The following is a 22,294-nucleotide window of genomic DNA, read 5'->3' on the forward strand; positions in this document are numbered from 1 at the left end:
TTGATCTAGCACAAGAAGCAGAATTCCCAGCTTCACCCCCTGGGCAGCACCAAAGGAACATAAACCTTCAAGGGAGCCTCACAATACGTCTGGTGCTCTGTCCTGCTGAAATAGCATCTAGACTAGAACTGCATGAGGCAGATGCCCACTATTGTCCCAGAGGAGACTGTGCACACACCTGGATACAGGTCTGGGAAAATCCCAGCTGTGATTTATGATGCTGCTCTCCCTGCTGAAGTACTCCCTTGCTGGTGTTTCTGAAGATAATGTTGCTGCATTACCTAATGTTTCTTCTAGAGGTGATAAAGGATGAGGAAGAGGATGCAGACATGACTGCATTTGTGTGTATATATGTCTGACAATGAGTTTGGAACCACAATCAGACTCATTCAGTAATAGCCTCATGAAGCTGTTCCTAGGCTGAGATACTCATCAGATGTCCTACTGACCTGTCTGTAGCCTAGTGCATGTCCCTACAGCTGGAGAGAGGCCCCCATCTATGTGAGAGGAAGGTTACACTTGTGCTATAGAGCAATAGGTGGAGATATCAACCCTGTGAACAGGGTGGCTTCTACCCTCAGGTTGAGCTTGGGATGAGAGACATTTATGGTCACAGGAAGGGGATGTGAATCTCCTTGGAACAGAAAGTATTTCCATACAGACAGACAGGCTGCCAAGTGCTGCTGTCCCTGTATCCTCCAGTTCATGGCTGGGAACCCGAGCCAGGTGGAATCAGTGACTGTCCTGGGCTGCTCACAACACTCTGAGCTGTTGCTATCTGTGAAGAGTTGCCTGGGGGCTAGTGAGTGGTCACATGCTGAGGTTTAACCTTGGCTCCTCTTGCAGTGGAATGAGAATGATCTTAATGTCCATTACATTTGTCTTTTTCTTAACACCGTTTACTTTAATTTCCCTTAAAAAAAAAAAAAACACTCTTAATTATTTTAGCAATACACAGATGATCACAGCTTTATTAAATTCTCAGTCATTGCCAACAGTATTTCATGTCTCTTTTCCACAAATCTCATCTGATGTATCCCTCCTCGAAGCACAAGAACCTAGGTCACCTGAACCTGTCTTTTCATCACCCTATGGAACACCTTAAACCCACCTGAAATTCCTCTCCAGAAAAGCATGTTGCTACTCACTGATCTGTCCATTGATTCTGGCTTTGCATTATTATTTCCTCCACTTTGTTTTGTAGGTTATTGGGAATCACAGCTGTCAAATATTTTTCTCTAGAACTGCATATTTAACAATATTTCTTAAGTACTACTCCTTTTGTGATGTATTGATAGCAACACTTGACTGCTGAGAGTAACTAGAACAATGTACCAGGAGCTGAACCTGTTTTGCAGCATCTAAAGAACTGATGAAATGTTTGTTCTAAAGCAGTCTCAAAATTTCTGTCTTCAGAGGCATTTGCAACAGCCACTGTGGATAAAGAAGCGATTGTCAATGGTATTATAATTTTTCTAACATGAGGAAGTGAGTGATTATTCATCAAATAGTATAAATACAGACAGGGCTTTGAGCAAATTCTTGCAAACTGAGTCTTATTAGTGCATATATTAAAAAAAAAAATAAATAATAATTTGGCATTTGCTGTATAAATTTTACTCTGAGATTCAAATGGATTTCCCACTGTCCTTTTCTAGAAATGTATTTCTATGAGAAAAATACCAAGATTCCTAGTGTTACAGAGTAAGAACAGGAAAAGCATTTGATTTTTTTTCAGTCCTGAATATACAAGTATTAAATACACAGGTTAGTCATATGTTATACTGTCTGTCTACGCTACAAGAGTAAAATAACAGCCTATTTAGTTCTCAGATCTTTTACAGGCTTGACATGGTCAAGAGGACGTCATTTTAAAAGTGTGATTGCAGGCAAAGGCTATGAAACGAAGTCTCCAGGAGCTCCACCACTCTTACAGCTCTCTATCCTTGTGAGATCAGAGAGTTGGGCTGCTTGCCTGACTCTGGGGGCATTATCTAGTCCACCTTTTGTCCTGTGATAGGTTTAACTGTATTGGTGGACTAAAAATGGCTTGTGGGTAAACAAGCACCCTTAGCTGGCCCCTTCCTACTGGAGCTGTACAAGGAAAACCACAACAGAAGTACCAGTCCTTTACTGGCAACACGCTTGTCTTCTCCCTCTTTCTTGCAATTTATGGTATAGGAGGATTGTTAAGGGAGATGTCATTTTTGGAAGTTTGAATTTTAGGCTGGGAAAAGAGGCTGCATCTAAGACGTGAAAGACTGTGAAGGTCATAAAATGAATTTGTAAAGTTTTGAGCTGGTCTCTTCAGCCAGCTAACCAGACCTATGATGATGTCAGTGGTATAAGACCACATAATGTGTATGGCTGGAAAGGACTACTGGAAAACAGAAATAGAAACATTTTTTATGAAGCTTTTTATTCAATTGTTAAATAGAAAGAGGTAATAACTTAATTGTGCAGACAAAAGGGTAGCACGCTGGATGTATAGAATTCATACATTCGTATGGCTTGAGGAATAAACTCTCTCAGTAAGATGAAGACTTAGATTCTTATTAGAATTAAATTTGATACTGATCCAAACCAGGACAGGAGCAAAGTAAGAAACACATAATTTCAATATTCACAAAATAGGTTCTTCTTCATTACATCAGTTGTTGCCAGCTCTTCTTTGAGTCTTCTCTGTAAATGAAATGAGAGAATATCAGATCTCTCTGAACAAACCATTGTATCTCTGAAGTATGTAAATGTTAGTCACATTTTATCTGACAACTAGGATCGTTTTATAGTTTATGAAACATCAAAGTGGCATGGGGAGCTTTCTTATTCCTCTTTCCTTCCATAGATACAATGGACAGAAATGGATACTACATAGAAAAAATGCAAAATTGCTGTTTTGATTTGGGTGTGCAGTTAAGTTACTGCATTTCAGTGAATTTATGCAAACTTTCTGTATGCTTGTGCTTATTCCATGGCTAATAAAAGATCATATGACATAGCTGATCTTTTTTTCATGCTAAGTCAAGCTACACTACAGTTGTTGTAAGCTAGATGTGCTCACAGGAATTTTTTTATTCCAGCTGACATATGCTAACTTGGAAGCCTGCGCAACTTAATTGTGTAGTGGTGTCCTTAGTTATTAATTAAATGGGACTGAAGAAAATGTGTTTTAGGTGGATACATTCCAGGGATCCTGACCATGAAAATACTACCTCTCTTCTTGCCATGGGGCTGGGTGACCTGTTTCACCATAGATCTTTCTCACCCTCTGAACTGTGTAATTAAAAACTGCATCTTTTTCAGAGAAGCAATATATTTAAATATTACATTAGGATTTATTCTCAGTAACACTAGCAGTAATATTAAATTGATCACACCCTTAACGATGCATGCTTTGAATGGCATATATCTGAGAGACAAAGCAAACAGCAGATCACCTGGATAACACTATTTACTTGTCCTGAGCATGGCCCCATCTGCCTCAGCAAATAAATAGTACCAGCGTAGGACTGATGCACTGTATCAAAAACAAGGTAGGAACTGATGTCTCTTGCAGAGATCAGTTCCTCAAACAATGTTTTGCCAAATGTCATGTGAAGAGAAAGGTAGAACACTTGTTGATTTGACACAGATCGTTTTTCTTTGCCATTTTCCTTTTTTTCAAACCTACCAGAGGTAAAGACGGCTTGGAAACCAGAAGCTGTATCAGCACCATCTGTGACGAACTCTACGAGCATAAGACTGCCAGAAGCAACTACATCATTGGGTAACTTCGATCCACAGGTCTTGTCCATTAGAACTGCAGAAGACTTGCTGGATCCATCATAAACTTTAACATAATCACCCTGACAGCCTTTGGTTCTCTGCAGGTCAAAGGCTTGAAAGTGCAAGGTAATCTGTAAGGGAAAAGAAAACCAGCCTTTAATAGACATGTATGTGACTTCTTTCATGGAGTGTCCTTTAAAACAGACAGAATCTAAACTGTAACAAGGCCTGAACTGGAACTGCTTACCCAGTCTTGCCTCATCCCCTGAAGCTGCAGGGTTCAGATCTAACGGGCCTGTGACTGAATGCTCCCATGCTCAGACTGCTTTGTCTTGATTTTGCAAACCTGAAGCCCAGTGTATGGAGGTTTTTCAAAATCGCAACTCTGCAGTTGTCTTTGCCTGGCTTAAGGACATGAAGAAGAAGTAGAGACTAGTCTGAAATCTCTAATGGAAAAGATCTTAGCTGGCAGCTGGTAGGCAGGCAAAGTGCAAAATGCTTAACATAGTTCAGCCATATTCCAAGACCACTATTAACACCTGATTACCTTTCTGGATCGGGTTCGGATGAGCCAGACACAGTTGGTGTTATCTGAGTAATTCCTTGGGTGGTTGGCAGATCTCAGTAACCCAGATGCTGCATCCAGAATAGTGCTGCAGCGACCTAAGAAAGAAACAAAGTTTGCTTCAGCACTAAGCATGTGGAAGCTCCCACTGATTTACAATTACAATCTCTTCCGAATGGACTGGTCTTGATTTTCTGATCTGACAGGATTCATTTCAAGGTGCTGGTACATCTTGGTTAAACGAAGAATTGTGTTATCCTAATTTTCACATAATGCATCAAAATGGGAAGTAAAAGAGTGTGTGGGAAAAAAATGAGTTTTTATTGCTTAGCTCTGTAATTTTGCAAGGGATCTCTTTTTTCACCTCTATAAAGACTGTTAGAGGTTTCAATTCACTGCAATTGGTGAGGTGGGCAAATCAAGTTATGTTAGAAGAGTCAAGTGCAAATATGATGTCCTACAATGCTTAGATTCCAAGCTTAGGAGGAGGACTTCGGCTTTCCTCTGTGCAAGGGGTGATACTTTATTCATCATGTTTTTTCTGTTTTACTGAACAAATATCTCGGATTGTATGGGAGAATTTATTCTAGCAGGCACTAAAATTTAAAAGTTAAAAACACACACAAGTCTAGAATGTCAAGTTAGACATTTGAAAACTGGACAAGGCATCATGAAACTGTTCCAGTTCAGAGAAGCCTACAACTGGTTTGGTTTGACTCAAGTTTTAAATACAAACTGCAATGAGGAACAGACATGTCTGGCTCTTTGTGGGATTTATAGTTGTCTCTCGAGCTGTAAGAAACCGAATTACTTCAATGAAGCACACAATGTGGTATGCAGTTAGGCCAGTTGCACAGCAGCCACCATTTATACCAACAGTGTGTTTGATTTAATTTGAAGCAGAAAGCATTTTCTTACTAATCACAATGTGCCTTCAGCTTCAGCTTTGGGTTTTCTTCCAGAGTAACCCTAATAGGTACCACAAATTTAGGAGAACAGTCTCACAGTCTTTGATGAGAAACCGCTGCCTCTGCAGTGCACCCAAATGCCTCTGTGAAGGACCTGAGTAGAAAATGAAAGGATGGATTTGAGATACTTACTGCAATTGTAAAGTTTGTTGATTTTAGCCACGTCCAAGTTGCTCAGTCCCTGCCTCTGTCCAATGTGTATTGATTCATCAGGAATTGGTACAATAGTTGCTTGCCCAGAGGTATTAGTAAATGTGTACCTGAAAAACAAAAACAAGAAGCGTGAAAAATTTTGTTATTTAAGTACAATTACTTCTTTCAGGTTTTAATGGCATGCTTTGAAGGGAGAACAAGAGTTGCACACAAGTTGTTGTATCTAACAGTGCTATTCAAATAAGTTTGATTAAAATGTCCAGCAGTAGGAAGAACCAACCTCAAGATGCCCTCCTTTGCCCCCAAGCTCAGTTGTGAATGGCTCCTTAATGGAAAGCCAGAAGACAATTACTCTTAGAGAATGGTTCTCCGAACGGGTTCACAGTGTTTTTCTCAGAAGGGGAAGCAGGGAAACTGGTAGTTAGGAGAGAGTTACTATAGAAATTAGTGTAAGATTTGAGTTCCAACAAAAGCAAAACATGCTGCTACTTACGGGCCGTAGTGCATTACTGAGGAATAGTCATATGGAAGACCCAAGTTATTGGAGTTTTCAAACTTCCTGAAGTCTGACCTGTCAGCTGTAATATATGATATTGCACTTAGAATATGCTTCCTACCTACTCCCTCCAGAGAAGAAGGAAGGACTGGGAACAGTAGGATGTATTTACACCACTTTCCTCATTGAGGAATTTGAAGGTACTTACATGGACTGATGTACTCCCACATGATCTTTACATGATTATCCCTGTCACTTCGAGAATGTTCGTGCAAAAAGCCCAGAGCATGGTCCAGTTCATGCTGAATTATTCCTTTCCACATGCAGCCTCCTTTCATCACAGAAACGGTCTGTCCACCTCCTACTTTCCCATAGTGGGACCAGCAGCTGAAAGAGACATTGAACACCAAAGAAGACTTATGGGATTTTTATTGCCAGGCAGGCAAAGGGGCAGTACAGAGAACCTTGCTTCAAACATGTCTCAGGGGAGTGGAAGGATTCCTTCCTGTCCACTGTAATAATCAGAGTCTACAGAACGGCAAAACTGACCATGATGAAGAAAACAACAAAGTATGGTCATTGCTAAAGCTTTCTGGAAGAGCTTCAATAGCAAGGAGGCTCCTGAGCTCTGACTTTCTGTACACAGTGACTTTTAACTTCCTAGAAATAACTTCTTTTTTCTTTTTTTCCTGAAATACCAAACTCTGCATCATTAGCTGGAGCTAAGATGAATAGCAATGTCAAGCTAATGGGTGTTGAGCAATTCTCTCGTAAGCTCTATTTCTGACCTTGACAGTCAGCTGTGTGATTCAGAAAACTGTTTACTTCATAAATTTAAATTGGTTTTGCCTGTGCAAATAAGACCTACAGTCATCTGTTATATGTTGTGCTCAAGCGTGCATTATACCACACAGAAATCATGAGCTTAGGTATTATTTCCATCTTATTGCTGCTTTCCCATGATCTGCTTCACTTCAGTGTCTACAGTGAGTCCCTGATGTAATGGCTGAGTCCTTGCACTAGCAAGGTATCCAAGGAGGACACCTTGGCACTGGGATAAAACATAAAGTTTCTTCTCTAAATCCATTCCTCTTTCCTCTCTAAGGTCACACAGAATGAGTAGAGTGAAGAATCGAAAAACAATGTAGAAATCACTTGTTAATTTATAATTCAACTCACCCATCAACAGATCTAATGTTGAGGTAGTCACGTTCTGTCTTGCGCTTCACAAAATTAATACAAGTCAGTGTTTCAAATTCTGCCATGGCATCTTGAATCCCCTTTATGTGGCTCTCCTCTGGAGAAGAAAGGGTTAATTTTGGGGGTCAAACGAGGACAATGGCAAATGCCATTAAAGTCTCACATGAGCTCAAAAACAAGATAAACGAGGCACAGAAACACTAGCCTAGGCTCTTTCTTGCCTTTTGATCAGTAATTAATTTCATTTAAGATATTAATCGCCTAGCACAAGATCCTCTTTATCCAAATATTTATCCAAAGGTATTCAGGTGGGAGCCTTATTTTCTCCGCTACTTGTTTTAAATTATAGAGGTGATTGTTGATGTATTTTCTGACTGTACACTTAGAGACAGCTATGGAAAGTTATTTTGCTAATGAAAAGTAGGCCATTGAAACAACACTTCAACAGGCATGTACCTTATAAACGCAGGTATTCTGGCAGGTACCACTAGACAGAATTACCAAGAGATCAGACCCAAAACACTACGGATGCAAACTTCTCAAGGAATTTTAATGTCTTTTATTTTTCCTGTGCAGGTCTTTGTAATTTATAATTCGTTTGTGCTTGCACAGTGCAAGTAAATCCTTAGAACTGATTTAATCAACTCTTTGTGTGGCTACTAGAAGCAGGTATATACCTGAAGCTTATTGGATAATACCCATTAAAAAAAAAAAAAAGAAAAAAAAAAAAAGACATTTGCACTTACCGTAAGCTGGATCCAAGACATAGGGAATACGAACAATCCCATCGCTGGACTGGGGCCATTTGCATTGGCGACAATTGATGGCACTGCGACTTCTTTGTGGAACTATGTCACCTTCTTGCAGGTACTGAGAACTCGCTGTGGTGAGGGAGAAAGGATGGAAAAATCTGAGCCAGATTACTGGGTGCTGGCAAAGCACACTTGGAAAACTGTCACTCTCTACTCATTTTCCTTTTCTATTTTTCCCTAGGCGTCTGCTCCTGAATAGTTTGAGAAATGGACTATTGGGCTAGATGGACATTATCCGCTTCCCTACCTTTGCTGCTGTGTCCTTAGCTAATAGGAGAGGTGGGGAGCTCCAACTCTGTTGGATGGGATTGAGACAAGACAGGGAATGACTGGAAGCAGTTGCAATAGTGAGAGTGATGTTGTACCTTGGTACTGTTTCTTCACCCATCATGAGACACTGAATAAATGGTATCAGATATCTGTCCACGAAGGGTTCTGGGAGAAGGCTGGAGGTGCCAATAAGTAAATGTAAGAGGGCATGCAAACTGAAAAGAAGTGAGTGTTATCTAGAGAAAACTGTAGGAATGTTTGGTCTCCAGTTCTACAGACAGTAGTAAAGCTTCTTGAATGACTGATGAAAGGGAAAATGTGAGAAAGACAAGCTGATAGAAAGTGGGATGTTTGAAAGAATCAAGGAACAGAAGTTTGGAGCAGGGACCATAGAACTGACCATAGATTGTCTAGGAGTCTGTAGCATAAAGCCATGTGATGCCTGGATGCAAGTGATGCTTGCATTCAAGAAAAAGGAAGTTAAATAGTGAAGCATCCAAATATCCAAGTTCTCTATTTATGTCCAAAGAACAGCAAAGATGTCAAGAACTAAAGCTGAAGAAGCTGCTTGGAGAGTCAATTGCTTCCACTCTTGGCATCATCTTCAGTATTGACACCATAGGTTTGAGATGCCACAGGGCTTCAGTAGACCACACAAAGTAGTCCCTGTGGCCTGCCTTTGGCCACCTCTTATATGACTGTCTGTAAGATGGGAAAAATATTTGCACAGTCTGTGCTAAGACATTGTTCCTCCCTCATCACCCCCAAAAAGCAACAAAGACAGACCCATTATGAGCAGGGCTTGCTGGCATTACCTTTGTTAACGTCCAGAATTCTGTTAAAAACAACTTCATCCTCAAAGTCAGTATCTGTAGGCAACGGAGATTCTGAGTAGAAAGACAAGAGTATCAGTTTCTCATTCCCAGGGAAAATATGTATCCTGATTTTTAACCTGATGAGTTTCCAGGAGCTCAGTTAGATGGGGTCCTGATTAGAGTGATGCATGTAAAACTTACAGAGTCTATTTGGGGACTGGCATGGCATTCAGTTGTGTAGATATTTGCTCAGTGACACAGTCTTGTGAATCTTCTGACACCTGCGGTTGTTTTGGAAATTACCCAGTCCCAAAGCCATTCTCTTTTGATCTTTCTCTCCTCTCCTCCTTCTCCTTCTCCTTCTCCTTCTCCTTCTCCTTCTCCTTCTCCTTCTCCTTCTCCTTCTCCTTCTCCTTCTCCTTATTTTTTGTTTTGTTTTTTTTTTTCCCCCTAGCCTTTGCATTTCAAGGGCTGGACCTTTGGCTCCTGTAAGCCTGTCTTGTCCTGCTCAAGTGGCCAGATGGCTGTATGGCTCCCTCTGTGTGCTCAGACAACAGTTTTCCTTCCACACACTCAAACCCCCAACATAAGACACCAGGAGTAAAAAAGGATGAAGAGCAGTCCTACTGCCTGCTGCTGGACATGCTGACCCCTTGAAAACCGCTTGAAACCAGTGAAATTGGAACTGCAGTCCTATTCCATGCATAGTCAGACTGGTGTCCCCAGCTAGGCCCAGCATCAGGGACTCCTAGGCCTTACAGGTACATAGAACCAGCGAAGTCTGAGCATCATGCAATAAGTTTTAACATCAATGAAACGCCTGAACACATGGCCTCTGCACTTTCTGTAAGCTTTGGAAGAGACTTAAATCAGAAGATTATTTAAGCAGAGCTATTTTTAGCAAAAGTAATAGGTGAGGTTTTTAGCAAGCCCAAGCAATTGGCCGGGACCAAGAGACTCTACTTTGCATGAAATATTATGGTGAGTGCATTAATTTAAAATTTCTTCTTTGAGATTAATTTGTGTTAAGCATGTGTTATTTTCTGGAGTAACTGGGTAGCTAATGATTAGTATATCCTATCAAATACTTACAATTAGATGGAATAATACATACCATATATATCCTCTTGTGTAGTAACCTGCAAGAATTATGCATTATTTCACACTTTATACTATAACATAAGTATTAAATAATGTAACATGCAAAGGATCAAAAGTGTCCAGCCTACCATTGAAAGTATCTTTCACAAGTGTAGTCTCAAGCTTTTATATACTGGGCCATGTGTAAAGAAGTACCATGGTATGGCAGATATCCTTCTTTGATATCTTGGCAAATATGGATATCAGAAAGGGAATCAGTGTAGGAGGTTCAGGAAATGCAATTTGGAGTGCACAGTATGTTTCAGATCATCCCGTTTTATTTACATCCCTGCTAGTAGGTGTGCAAGGTCAATGAAATCTCCAATTAAATCTTCCCAGTATCACCTCACAACACAACAATGAAGGGCTTCTAGGGAACTACTCCTGCTCTGGCAGGGGGATTGGACTAGATGGTCTTTTGAAGTCACTTCCAATCCCTTACATTCTGTGATTCTGCGATTCTAGGGAACTGGGAGGCTGGTACTCAGCTCTGGGGGTCATGTCTGTAGCAAAACAGTTTGCCATACTGCCCTTGCCTTGCATAAATAAAAAACAGATTTGAGTTTTCTCTATGAGTCCAGAGAAAGCAAAAGCTTCCTGGGCTATATCTGGGCATTGTGGAGCAATAAATGGAACGGGGATGGTAACCGCTCACTCTGTTACACTGCTGAACTGAGAAGACTGAGAAGATACAGGTGGAGTACAGGAGCCTTGGCCTCACTTTCCATAATGCTGAACCCCAAAGTGATCAAAAGAACTGATTTAGCTGTCCTTACCTCAGTAGGTTCTGTTGCTGCAAAAATCAAGGAAGAAAAAAGACAAGCAAAAGGGAGAAGTTAGATTCTGAATGCAGCTTCACAGTGTTCAGTATCACAGGCCTCCTCAGCCATGGGAATGCTTTTGGCAGGTCCCTTCGTTTGGAGGGAATGGGGTACAGTAACTGATGCATAGGCACAGAAATTAAATTGATGTTTACACAAGCAGCTATGAAAGTTCCTAGTAGATCATGCTGAGCAGATCATGCTGACACAATCCTGGTCATTTACCACCTAAGAGTCAGCAAACCATTTTATCAGCTTCAGTGTGGAAAATGACAAAGGAAACTGGGGTGGGGGGGAGGCGAGGGAGCGGGTGAGGGGGAAAGCTCTGTCCCTAGGTTTCACTGCAATAGGTGCAGGGTAACCAGCTCAACAGTCCTCTCAGGTTTCACAGTGTCATACAGTAAAGTAATAAATGGACAAAGGCTATAATTTAGCATGCAACAAATAATCTTAGCTTCAGTATGCACCCGAGAGCAGCTTGGAACCATTCTGAGTCCCAAGGTGTCTTTCTAGTGTGACACCTTTTAATTTCTACCAAATGTCTGTTTCTAGATACAACCATGGAAGTGAAAATCTGATATGATATATAAATTTCTGACCAGAAACCTCATTGTTATAATATGATAAAATTTAGAAATTGCGAGGACCTCCAGAGGTCATCAAGTTTGTCTGCTTTCCCTAAGGCAGAAACAGTTTTATCTATGTTATTCCTGACCACAGTTCGTTTGACCTGTTCTTAACTATGATGGATATGCTGAAAGCCGTTCTTGAAATTTCATCCTGTTTGCCAATAATTGCACTCTTCCTTGTCAAAATTTAGAGCCATTATTTTTTTCCTATCCAACAATGACACAGAGAATTCTTGTGCAAGTAGCTCTTATTTCTAAGCCTTTTGTGGTTTGCGTTCCTTTTCTTTTTGACCACATTTTTTCAATAGAAGATGTGCCAAGCTCTGTCACACCTTGCAGTGTCTTTCCCTTTTCACAGTGGTTATTGCCCAAAAGTGCTGAGGAGACTTGCTCCTGCTCAGAATCTTTCTAGAACCCACAAGAGAATTGCTTTTATTGAGCCAAAAATGCTTCAGTCTGCTTTCCAGACTGTTGCTTCTGTTATATGGCAATGAAAGTCCACTGTAATGCTGGTGGTTTATTATAGAAAAGTTCAGTCAGTTCCCACCAGCTGCATCAGAGAAATCCATGACATCTAAAAAAATTCTGCGGGAAAGCACATTTTTGAGATGAGTTGACCATATTCAGAATTCCTGTACCCAAGAGGCATTAATTGATTTCTCAAAGATTAATTGATTACTCAGTCATGGAAATTAGGCTCCAGATTCCTAAAGTCTGTGACCCCTTTTTAAAACCCAGAAGAGACACTACTGAAGGCATCTGCCATGTCCTTGATGAAATGAACGTCTGGTCTGATACAGTTTTCAAAATTATACAGTTCACTTTTTCCCTCCACTAAAAATACTGAAAGGAGTCTCAAAAGGCACAAAAAGCAGTAACAATGGTAAATCAAAATTAATTCTATGTGTTTGGCCCAATAACCAGGCAACTCTGATTCCTAGCAACTGATTACTCAAGTAATCATGTCCGTCAGTCAGCTTCAAACATACTGAGCAGTAATTTTACAACATCCATTTACTTCCATGCCATAATTGACAGCTCAAAATAAGAATTGGTCAGTTTTCGTTAGCCACTTGCTTGCTTTGATTATGTCAAGCAAATTTTTCCAAGGCCTCTTCCTCTCACAACACATCACCCCCAACTCTGGAGACCTGCAATGATCTTCTATTTTGTGGGCTGACAAAAGCTGTTCAGCTAACCCTGTACTATTTGTTTTCTCTCCCAGCACAAAGCAAAGCTTTCTCTGATGCCAGAAATCCCTTTCTCTTACTGCTGCACCAAGGTAGGCAAAGAGGCAAATGAGTAGCAGGCATTTTAAATGCTTAACTTAACTCAAAGGTATCAAAATGTCATATTAAAATTTTATTTTCAAGTCTGTAAAAGTGCATTTAAATTAACCTAACAAACCATACCCCAAAAATATGTGTAAAGCACATCTGTGTGAAAACACATCTGCATTTAGCCCAATAACAAATTTAGAAACGTGGCTTCATTCAAAAGACCTGAGAGTCAGTGCTTTCACATGCTCTAAAGTCAAGTTACAAACCAACAAAGTATGTGATACACAGTCAAGAATTAACAGTTTTCTTTAAAAGACAGTATAAATCCTACTTACTTGTTGTGCTGTTTTCATAGGCCTCCTGCAAAATCAATAAGTAAAAGGCATTATTTTTCCATAGCTCATAAATGCAGCAACAATAGCATTAAAATCAGCCTAAAGGGAGGAACTAAATTGTTAGATTGGCTTAAGATAGCATTATACTACTAATATTTTTCTTGTGGGAAATTATCAAAGTGGGTGTCTGCAGCTTCTTTCCTGGAAAAACAGGCAAATTAGAAGACAGAGCACGGTTTCATGGAACTGCTCTCACCTGAATAGGGAAGCCCAGGGCAGCATGAAGCAGAAATGCAGTGAAGACTGGGAACATCTTCAGGTCCATTCTCCAGCCTTGAGAGACCACCAGCGCTTGCCTTTTTCTCTGCCCGTTCAGGAGTGCTGCCGGCTAGATATACTAGCAGAGCCTGCCCTGCCAGGGCTGAAAAATCTGCACCAGCCAATGGGGATGCAGGCAGGAAACAACTTCTTTTGTGTCCTCAACAGCCAGTTTGGCCTCTGGGCATCTCCCGGTGCTTTGCTATTGCTGTCACTCTGATCTATAGCATCCCTTGTCTTCGTATTCTCATTCATCCTGCTCTCTAGACCTGGATCACCCTCATGCTTGTGCTGCCATGTGCTTCCTCTGTTTCTTGGAAGAAACTTTCCCTAAGTGTTCAGTTTGATTGCCACCACCTTGTGCCTGGATAACTTTCCAGAGTACTGTATTGGTGAGATTTCAGATGATAGTTTACTTTTTTCTTTATGTCACAGAAAGCACAGAAGGTCATGACAGGATCATGTTGCTTTGGAACATCCAACACATCACTAGTGAGGTCATGCCTGTGTCTTCCCTGAGAAGATATCCTTCATCTTCTCAGATTATGGTTCTGTAAGTGGAATTTTTATTTCCCCCTCTGTGTTTCCTGATGTTTCATAACATCAGGAACGTTTTCTGTGTTCTATAATTTCTGGCAGTCTGACAGTTATAGGTGCTTTGTGCCCAGCAGTCAGAGAGGGGAAGAAACACAGCAGCAGCATAAGCAGCACTTGCTCCTTTTGAGAATGATTAAAAGATCTGCTACTCGCTGAAGTGCACTTCAGCAGAAGTGGATGTAGGAAGCAGTGAGCAGACCTAGCAAGAAATGCTTACAGGAGGTAAACCAGCAATCACAGAGCCCCTTGTTGCAGCAACCTTTTGTCACAACCTCTTCTCACAGCAAAGCTCTGCCTGGTGAAGGTGCTGTATCTGGGGAATTGTCTCATCTCTGATACACACTTGTTTTGCATTAGACTACAGTTTCCATGCATAGAGAAGGAAACTGAATTATAGAAGGTACAGATTCTGTCTCTAGACCCTGCCAGTGCTCAGGTACCCTCAGAATAAGTTTTAAATCCACTCACAGTGTTATTCCTTCTTTCTGCATTGAGTAAGACATTCTAGAAGTTTTCCCTGCTGGTCAATGAATCAAGAAGCAGTAGAGGGCTTTCCACCTATTTGTCACCAAATCATCTCCAGTCAAGGCTAGAAGTTACATGGAAATGTAATCTGGATTGCATTGGTGGGGATTACTCTTCATTCAGTGGAGGACAGTTCACAGTCACACACTGCTGAATATTTTAGGACACTCTGAACTGACAAAGTCCAGGGGTAAACTTTCATTACCCCCACAGGGAGGCAGCATAGGGAAAGACGACTTTTTCCCTTTCTGTCCCTGCACTCTGGCTGAAGCAAGGTATGCCCTAGGCACCAGACAGTGAAAAGCAGGGTAACGTGGTCCTTGTGACCATGAAAGAAAAAAGATCAAGTAGGCATTGTCAGCATGCTAATCCTGCTGATACAGGCAGTTGGTGTGTCCTCTGTGCACATAAATGCTTGCTCTAAGCAATGCCAAATGCCTCTTTTCATATTTGGGTTTAATAGGGATAAGATTCTTCATCAGGCTGAAGCAAGGTTGTGCAGCTTTGGTCTGCAGTCTGAGATGGGTTCTTCAGGTTTCTCACTTGATACAAAGGCAAAACAGATGCCTGTGGTGCCAGATGCCCTGGTATGCCAAAACATACCAAAAAGGCACTGCAGAATGGGGCTTGTATATAATCTGCTTCCATTAGAGTTAGAGGGAAAAAGGAAAGGTCAGACTGCCCTCAGGGAAAACCAGTCCAGGTGCAAAAAGAGAGATCAGCGATAGTGCGGGAATAAAACAAAGTTAAAAAGCAAGTTAGGAAGGTTGGTAACCTTAGCACCTTTGTAGCATGGAAAAATACTCCAGCTTCCTGAGTGACTGATAAACTGCTTGTGCTCAGGAAAGAGGGAGGTAACTGGGATGGCAAAAAGGATTCTACACATTTTATGCTGAATGTGCTAATATGCTGACACCTTTTCCATATGCTAAAGCTAGTGATGATGGCGAAGGTTGCTGTTACAATCAACGATGTGGCTGTAAATGCTACAGCTGGCACGCACGCACAACAGAGCAAGGGGGAGTGGTGACACTCCTGCCTGGTACTTATCCTGAAGATCCTATCAGCTTTGTTTTGTGCCTGATGTTTATATTCAATATTTGATTGTTTTCCTAAGTGTGGTGTTCATGGAGGAGGAATTGTCAGCAGTCCTGTTTTCACTAATCAGAAAATTACCTAATTTTTTGAGATATTGCGAAAATAGAACATGGTTTTACCAGGTTTTACCCTGCAGTAAAGCTGGTAGCTCCAGCAAAAAAACATTCCACAGAAATTGTCTTGAACCTTAAAGAACCAAACTAGGGCTCAGGAAAAAGAAGCTGTCTTTGCACGTATAGAAAAAAATTATGTGGGAAACTTTGGCAGGACTCAAGTTTTTCTGTCTGTATATCCCAGTTTCTGGTGGAAAGTAGGGACCACACAGATTTTGCAAATGTGACCAATGACTGGCAGGTGTCCAAACCCACCAATAAAATATCAAGAATTATTTGGACAGTGTTGTAGTCTGCAAGAAGTCTGTCAGCAAAAAGAGCACTGCTTCTGAAAGACCACTACAAAACTTAGAGTTGCTCTGGAGGACATACATACTCTGATTTGACCAAGAAAAGACTTTACAGACATACCAATGAAAGTATGTGTTTTCTCTTCTGTTACATATGCAAGTTCACTGCAAAGTATACATAGCTGAAATCAAAACAGCAGATGTATAAAAGTTACAACACTTCTGTAGACATTTTTCAGAGTTTGCTCAATTGTGTGTCATTGAAGCATATGTGTTATACAATTATTATTCTCACAGAGTGTTTCATTGTAAACAGCTCCAAAAATGTAATGCAAGCCATCAAGACCTAGTTACAAGAAAGAAATGAAGTGTCTATGATGGCAAACTGCTGACTTCTATAACTACTAGCTACTAATTGCTGTGTAGTAAAATACAGGAAAAATAACTCCAGGAAATAAAAAAATAGACACAATTAGGTTGATTTTTATATATATGTATACAGCTTATGGAAATCATGTGGTAGCCACCATGGTAAGATATTAAAAAATCTTAAAGGTTTAAAATCATCTGGCTTTACCAAAACCAACCCTTGAAGTAATGGTATGATCCACAACACAGAAATAAAATTGCTGTGGATTGGCGTTACATAAACTCCACACAATTACACTTACGGTCTGGGGTTAATGACAAGTTTGAACCAGGAATAAGTTTGTTAGACAGAACTGCTCAATATCATTTCTCAGAGATGTTGCTTTGTGGGGCATTTTTGCATTTGGCTCACTTCTATTTGGAAGAGAAATTCTCTTTTCAGCTCAGCTATGGGCTCGTATCAATGAATAGCTCCAGCAACAGCCCAAGCCCTGGAAGTGTTTCTGTGAGAGAACTCAAATCTAAATGATGAACATTGGCTTTCTATTGACCAGTTACTTCAAAGAGCAAACCTAGAAACATTGATTTTCAGTTTGTCATCAGAAGAAGAGGAAAAATAAAGAATTTTTTTTGGTGATGGATTGTTCTTTATGAAAAATATGCAATTAACAAAACAACAAAAACCAAACAACAACCAAACAACAACAAAACATTGTAACTTTTAAAATAAATGTTGAAACCAGATTCATTTTCGTTTTGAAATCAGATTTCAAGGCCAAATTTAGTGAAACATAATTTACCAGTTAAACTAACAACTGTAATGACATATGATCCAATTATTATTTGGGCCGAGGGAGTGGAATGGAGGTGATGAAACTGGAACTTTAATTTGGATAACTCTAGTAATGAACTTCTGATTGTCTTGAAAAGGAAAAAAAACAAAAAAAAAAACAAAAAAAAACCCAACAACAACAAACCACCAAACCACAAAAAAACCCGCAACAAATTCCTTTCTTTTATCAGAAGAAGCCATCTGATTTGTCTGCTGCCCTTAGGTGAAGAATGGATGGATCAAAGGTTTTACATGATGTTTCCAGCCTGCAGAACAATGTTATGCTGATTGCAAAGGAATCCGTGTGATGGGGTAAGGTGAGGGATTTTGGAGCAGTGCCTGGGGTTATCTTTGGTCTCTGCCCTCTGAAGAGAGACATGCCATCACATGGTGCTGCCCCAGCTGCACACGTAAAGCACTGGAGAGGTCTTCTCTCCACATCTCCTTGCGACAGATTGTGCAATGCCAGCCAGATCTCCTGCGTGCTTCCATCTTCTGTGAGAAAGGGTCTCCTCTTATTGATGAGTGGCTTTTGGTGACATTAAATATGCCATGGACGTCACCTTTGTGAACACTTGTTTGGTGATTTAACTATGGGCTTCCAAACATCATCTCATGTCTGCTTCTCTGATGAGTGCGTGGGAGGTGACTGTGCACACTGTAAGTGAAAGGCATCACTTCTCTGCTTTTGCGGTACACAAAACTGCCTGGTAAAGAGTCCATTGGTAATTCTAGACATTGTCTCTCACCCTGAAACAAATATGCTCCTATACCCTCTCATCACCATCAGTTAGCTTCACTTCACTGACTTTGTTTTTCCTTTGCACATCATCAGAAAGGGTGTCTGTACTGCCTATCTCAATACTTTTGCTTGTGTTTCACTCACTGGCTTCCTGACTGTCTTCTCTCAAGGATTTTTGAGTATTTCAAATGGAGTCTCAAGAAGACGGTTTCAGTCTTACTCTGTTTGTCTGAATGCAGATTCGCTGTGCAATATGAGACTCTCCATGAATTACACCCATTTACCAGGATGGTGTATGGCTTTGCTTCCTCCTAATTTGTAGTTGCGCTTATGCCTCCTGGGCAGGTGAGTTCGAACACCTTCCCTGGCTGCTTCTGACGTTATCTGGATCCACAGAAAAGTACTCTGGGGAAAATCAAAGCACAGCCTTTGCAGTCCCTGTCCTGTTTTAAGAGAGCTGCTATCCAGACAGATAATAGTGACTATCTATGGACATTGGGAAAATGGGTTGGTAATAAACTTTATTAAATAAAAAGGAATCTGCTTGTTGCTCCTGAAGTCACTTACCATTTGCCTCCGAAGAAGAAACCATAGATCTTTGACAGCTTTCACCACCATAACTGATATATCTCAGGGCAGCCTGGAAGTTTGTTTTGCTTGTTGTCTGTTGTGCTGTTGCACATCAGCAAAACCCATAGGGTCTCAGGCAGACAGACTGGGGGGCACGGTCTGGCCTGGGGGCATGGGGTCTGGATGGGACCAGCAGGTCCTGCCACCCTACTGAGTGGGATGGGGCTGCTGCCATGGAGCTGGGGACAACAGGGCCACCAGACTAGCAGGTTTGCTTCATGGGAAGCTGGCAGAGCGCTGGCAGAGCTGCAGCGGGTGGGGAAGAAGGGAAGGAAGGTGACGCTTTTCTGCCTTGTGCTGGAAAAGAGTCCTTGGGGTGGTTTGCACAGCACAGCCTTGGCCTGGACTAAGCACCCCTGTTGCCTCTCATTGCTCCAGTTTACCTTTTACAAAGGAAATAATTCACATTTAAAAATCCACAACTACAACTCAAGATTTAATCAGGCAGAACCACAGAATCACAGAATGTTAGGGGTTGGAAGGGACCTCAAAAGATCATCTAGTCCAGTCCCCCTGCCAGAGCAGGAACACCTAGATGAGGCTACACAGGAATGTGTCCAGGCAGGTTTTGAACATCTCCAGAGAAGGAGATTCCAGAACCCCCTGAGCAGCCTGTTCCAGTGTTCTGTCACCCTCACTGAGAGGAAGGTTCTTCTCAAATTTAAGTGGAACATCTTGTGTTCCAGTTTGAACCCATTACCCCTTGTCCTACCACTGTTTGTCACCGAGAAGAGCCTGGCTCCATCCTCATGACACTCACCCTTTACATATTTATAAACATTAATAAGGTCACCCCTCAGCCTCCTCTTCTCCAAGCTAAAGAGACCCAGCTCCCTCAGCCTTTTCTCATAAGGGAGATGTTCCACTCCCTTAATCATCTTTGTTGCCCTGTGTTGGACTCTCTCCAGCGGTTCTTGAACAGAGTAGAGGGGAAGGAGAACCCCTCTCGACCTACTAACCACCCCCCTTCTAATACACCCCAGGATGCCATTGTCCTTCCTGGCCACAAGGGCACAGTGCTGGCTCATGGTCATCCTGCTGTCCACCAGGAACCCCAGGTCCCTTTGCCCTACACTGCTCTCTAACAGGTCATTCCCCAACCTATACTAGAACCTGGGGTTATTCCTACCCAGATATAAGACTCTACACTTTCCCTTGTTATATTTCATTAAATTTTTCCCTGCCCAAGTCTCCAGCCTGTCCAGGTCTCGCTGGAGATCTGTCACAGGAAACCCAGCTTCATCCTCTTTCAGTTTCTGAGGGCTGCTTGTTCCTCAAAAAGCAGAGGATTGCCTCTTCTGTTGTGCTGTGCTAAGGCTCTTGCTATCAGCATGTACAAACGCTCCATAAATCATTATGGATTTACCCTTCCAGCACTCCCATCTGGAAAGGAAACAAAATTTTCTGTATTTCACAGCAGGAGGAGCTGAATGTGTACACACATTCACTCATGCATGCACTCCTAGACACCGCCCCTTCCCTACTGATTTGCTCCAGGTCGCCCAGGTGTTGCAGGACTGTCCACCATGGGGTGTGGAAGGATCCCAGAGGAGACGGATGCCAGCTCAGTGCCTCCATCATTCCCTTAGTGAAGAGGGGACCTAATAGAGAACAGCGGATGGCTGCTACCCAAACCATGACTGATCTCTCCATGATGCTTCCCAGGGGAGCTGTGGCTACATTAACCTTGGCTTACAGCTATTAATACATTAAAGAAAAAGCTTCCAAGGGGCCTCTCTTTTCCACTCATCTGCAGTAACTCTGCCATTAGTTACTGAAGACATTAAAAGGACATTGGCAAATTACCTACAATTACCATTTTTTCAAGCACCTACTGGTGTTCTCACTGTTTTTCAATGAACACATCAAGAAGGCCCTCTCCTTAGAGAACTTGCAGTTGAAATAAATTAGGGAGGCTGCCTTGAGATCTTCTGCTGGAGAGAAAAGCCTACCTATGTTTTTGTATTTAATTTATTTTAGACTTATATAATTAGCTGATAAAGATGTGCACAGACAAACTTTAACCTGAGGGCTTTCAAGTCTAGCCTTTAGCTTCACATTTGTCTTGGCTGCAGTTTCCATCCTTCTCAGTGGACTCAGTTTTGGCTCTCAGTTCACAGGCTTGTATGCAGGAAAACCATTTATTTGTACTGGAAGGATTGAATTGCAGCTCTGATTTCTTACAGGCATGGTTCTGTTTTGGATCTGCAAATGACACAGTGTGAGTTCGGCAACAAATCAGGGTCGGCAACAAATCAGGGTCAAGGCACTCTGACAAAGCTTTTACTTAGAGGTCTGCTCCCATGCTTTACATATGTATCTGCTTTCTATCTCTGATAAGAAATGTCATAAACAGGATCTGTGAGTGTATTTGTATTCCTCCTTTAAATTAGAAAACTTTTTGTAGGAAACTGAAGAAGTGGCTGATGTGGAATATTCAACGTGGTTGGCTTCTGTGAAGGAGAGAAGGGTGGAGTACTTATCACTTTCTTTGTTCTGATAATCTTTTCTGATGTAGAAGAGAGAGGCCCATGTGTTACTGATTTTGGACCATCACAAAAATGAGAAGAGAATGCCAGAGTTTGTCTCTCCAAGAATTTATGAGGGCCACAGAGCCAGTCTCTGTGGCTTGCCATTAGATGAATTATGGCTCTACCCTTAGACCATTGCAATTCTGGTATCTTGAGGTCTGATGAAGAAACATCACACCGTTGAGGTGCTGGCTTATGTGGTGGCATAATTAAACAAAAGTAAAATGCAAACAGAAAAAAAAAAAGAGACCTGGTTTAAAAGATGAAGCTACAAATTTTCCAGCTTTGGGTGAAGAGTCCGTCTGAGGGCCTTCTCACTTACACTACTTGGGCGTTGCTGCAGAGTACAGTATTGTAAGGTATATGGATGTGGCACCACATTTTGTAGACTGGTGTCTTTTTGCCTTGTCTAAAACAAATTATTAAATCAACCTTTTTACCCAATTAACTGAACTATCCAGGAAAACTTTTTCATTTTTTGCCTAATCATGCAACTAACTGGGCATCAGTCTTGATGACCTACTGCTGCTTACAGGACCAGGACCACATGCACCTCTGCTGAAGGGTGTACTTAATTAAAACACTGAAACTCGTGGGGATTCTCTTTGCTGTTAGTGAAGGCGGTCAGCCCAAATTATGAGCTGTTATGGTACAAAAATATCTTTTCCATACTCCGGTGTATAGTTACTGTAGCAGATGGCTTGACTGATAGCCTGGGGTGATTTAGAGTAGCCTTTCATTAAGCAGCATTTTCACTTAAATTCCTCTCACACTGCTGCTTACACATACATCTTTGCTATCAGCCACTTGCTAAGGGTAACAAACCAAGCCTAGGAAAAGGGAAGCAATGGTGTTCCTCCAGACTGATAGATGGGCACTGTCACTTTGAGTGCATTTCCCCTCAGATCACATCAGAATGGGTCGTTTCCCCCAGGCAACTCTTCTGTTCTCAGCCCAGGTTCCTGCTGGTGGTAAAGGGACTCCCTCGCCTTTCTCCAGG

General features: G+C 41.5%; 1 protein-coding gene across 1 annotated transcript; it reads right to left on the reverse strand.

Moving 5' to 3' along the window:
* Positions 1 to 942: 942 nt before the first annotated feature.
* On the reverse strand, positions 943 to 14,587 carry LOC102093192 (astacin-like metalloendopeptidase). Its single transcript, XM_065066523.1, has 13 exons — positions 13,506 to 14,587; positions 13,250 to 13,274; positions 10,961 to 10,977; positions 10,159 to 10,183; positions 9,045 to 9,116; positions 7,894 to 8,028; positions 7,127 to 7,244; positions 6,156 to 6,334; positions 5,945 to 6,029; positions 5,431 to 5,558; positions 4,313 to 4,428; positions 3,671 to 3,896; positions 943 to 2,682 (listed from the first exon to the last, which is right to left on the reverse strand). The coding sequence occupies exons 1-13, from the start codon at positions 13,572 to 13,574 to the stop codon at positions 2,651 to 2,653; spliced, it is 1,227 nt and encodes a 408-aa protein (XP_064922595.1). The 5' UTR covers positions 13,575 to 14,587; the 3' UTR covers positions 943 to 2,650.
* Between the last annotated feature and the right edge of the window lie 7,707 nt (positions 14,588 to 22,294).

Source organism: Columba livia, chromosome 5 (assembly GCF_036013475.1).
Source record: "Columba livia isolate bColLiv1 breed racing homer chromosome 5, bColLiv1.pat.W.v2, whole genome shotgun sequence".
Lineage (NCBI taxonomy): Eukaryota > Metazoa > Chordata > Aves > Columbiformes > Columbidae > Columba > Columba livia.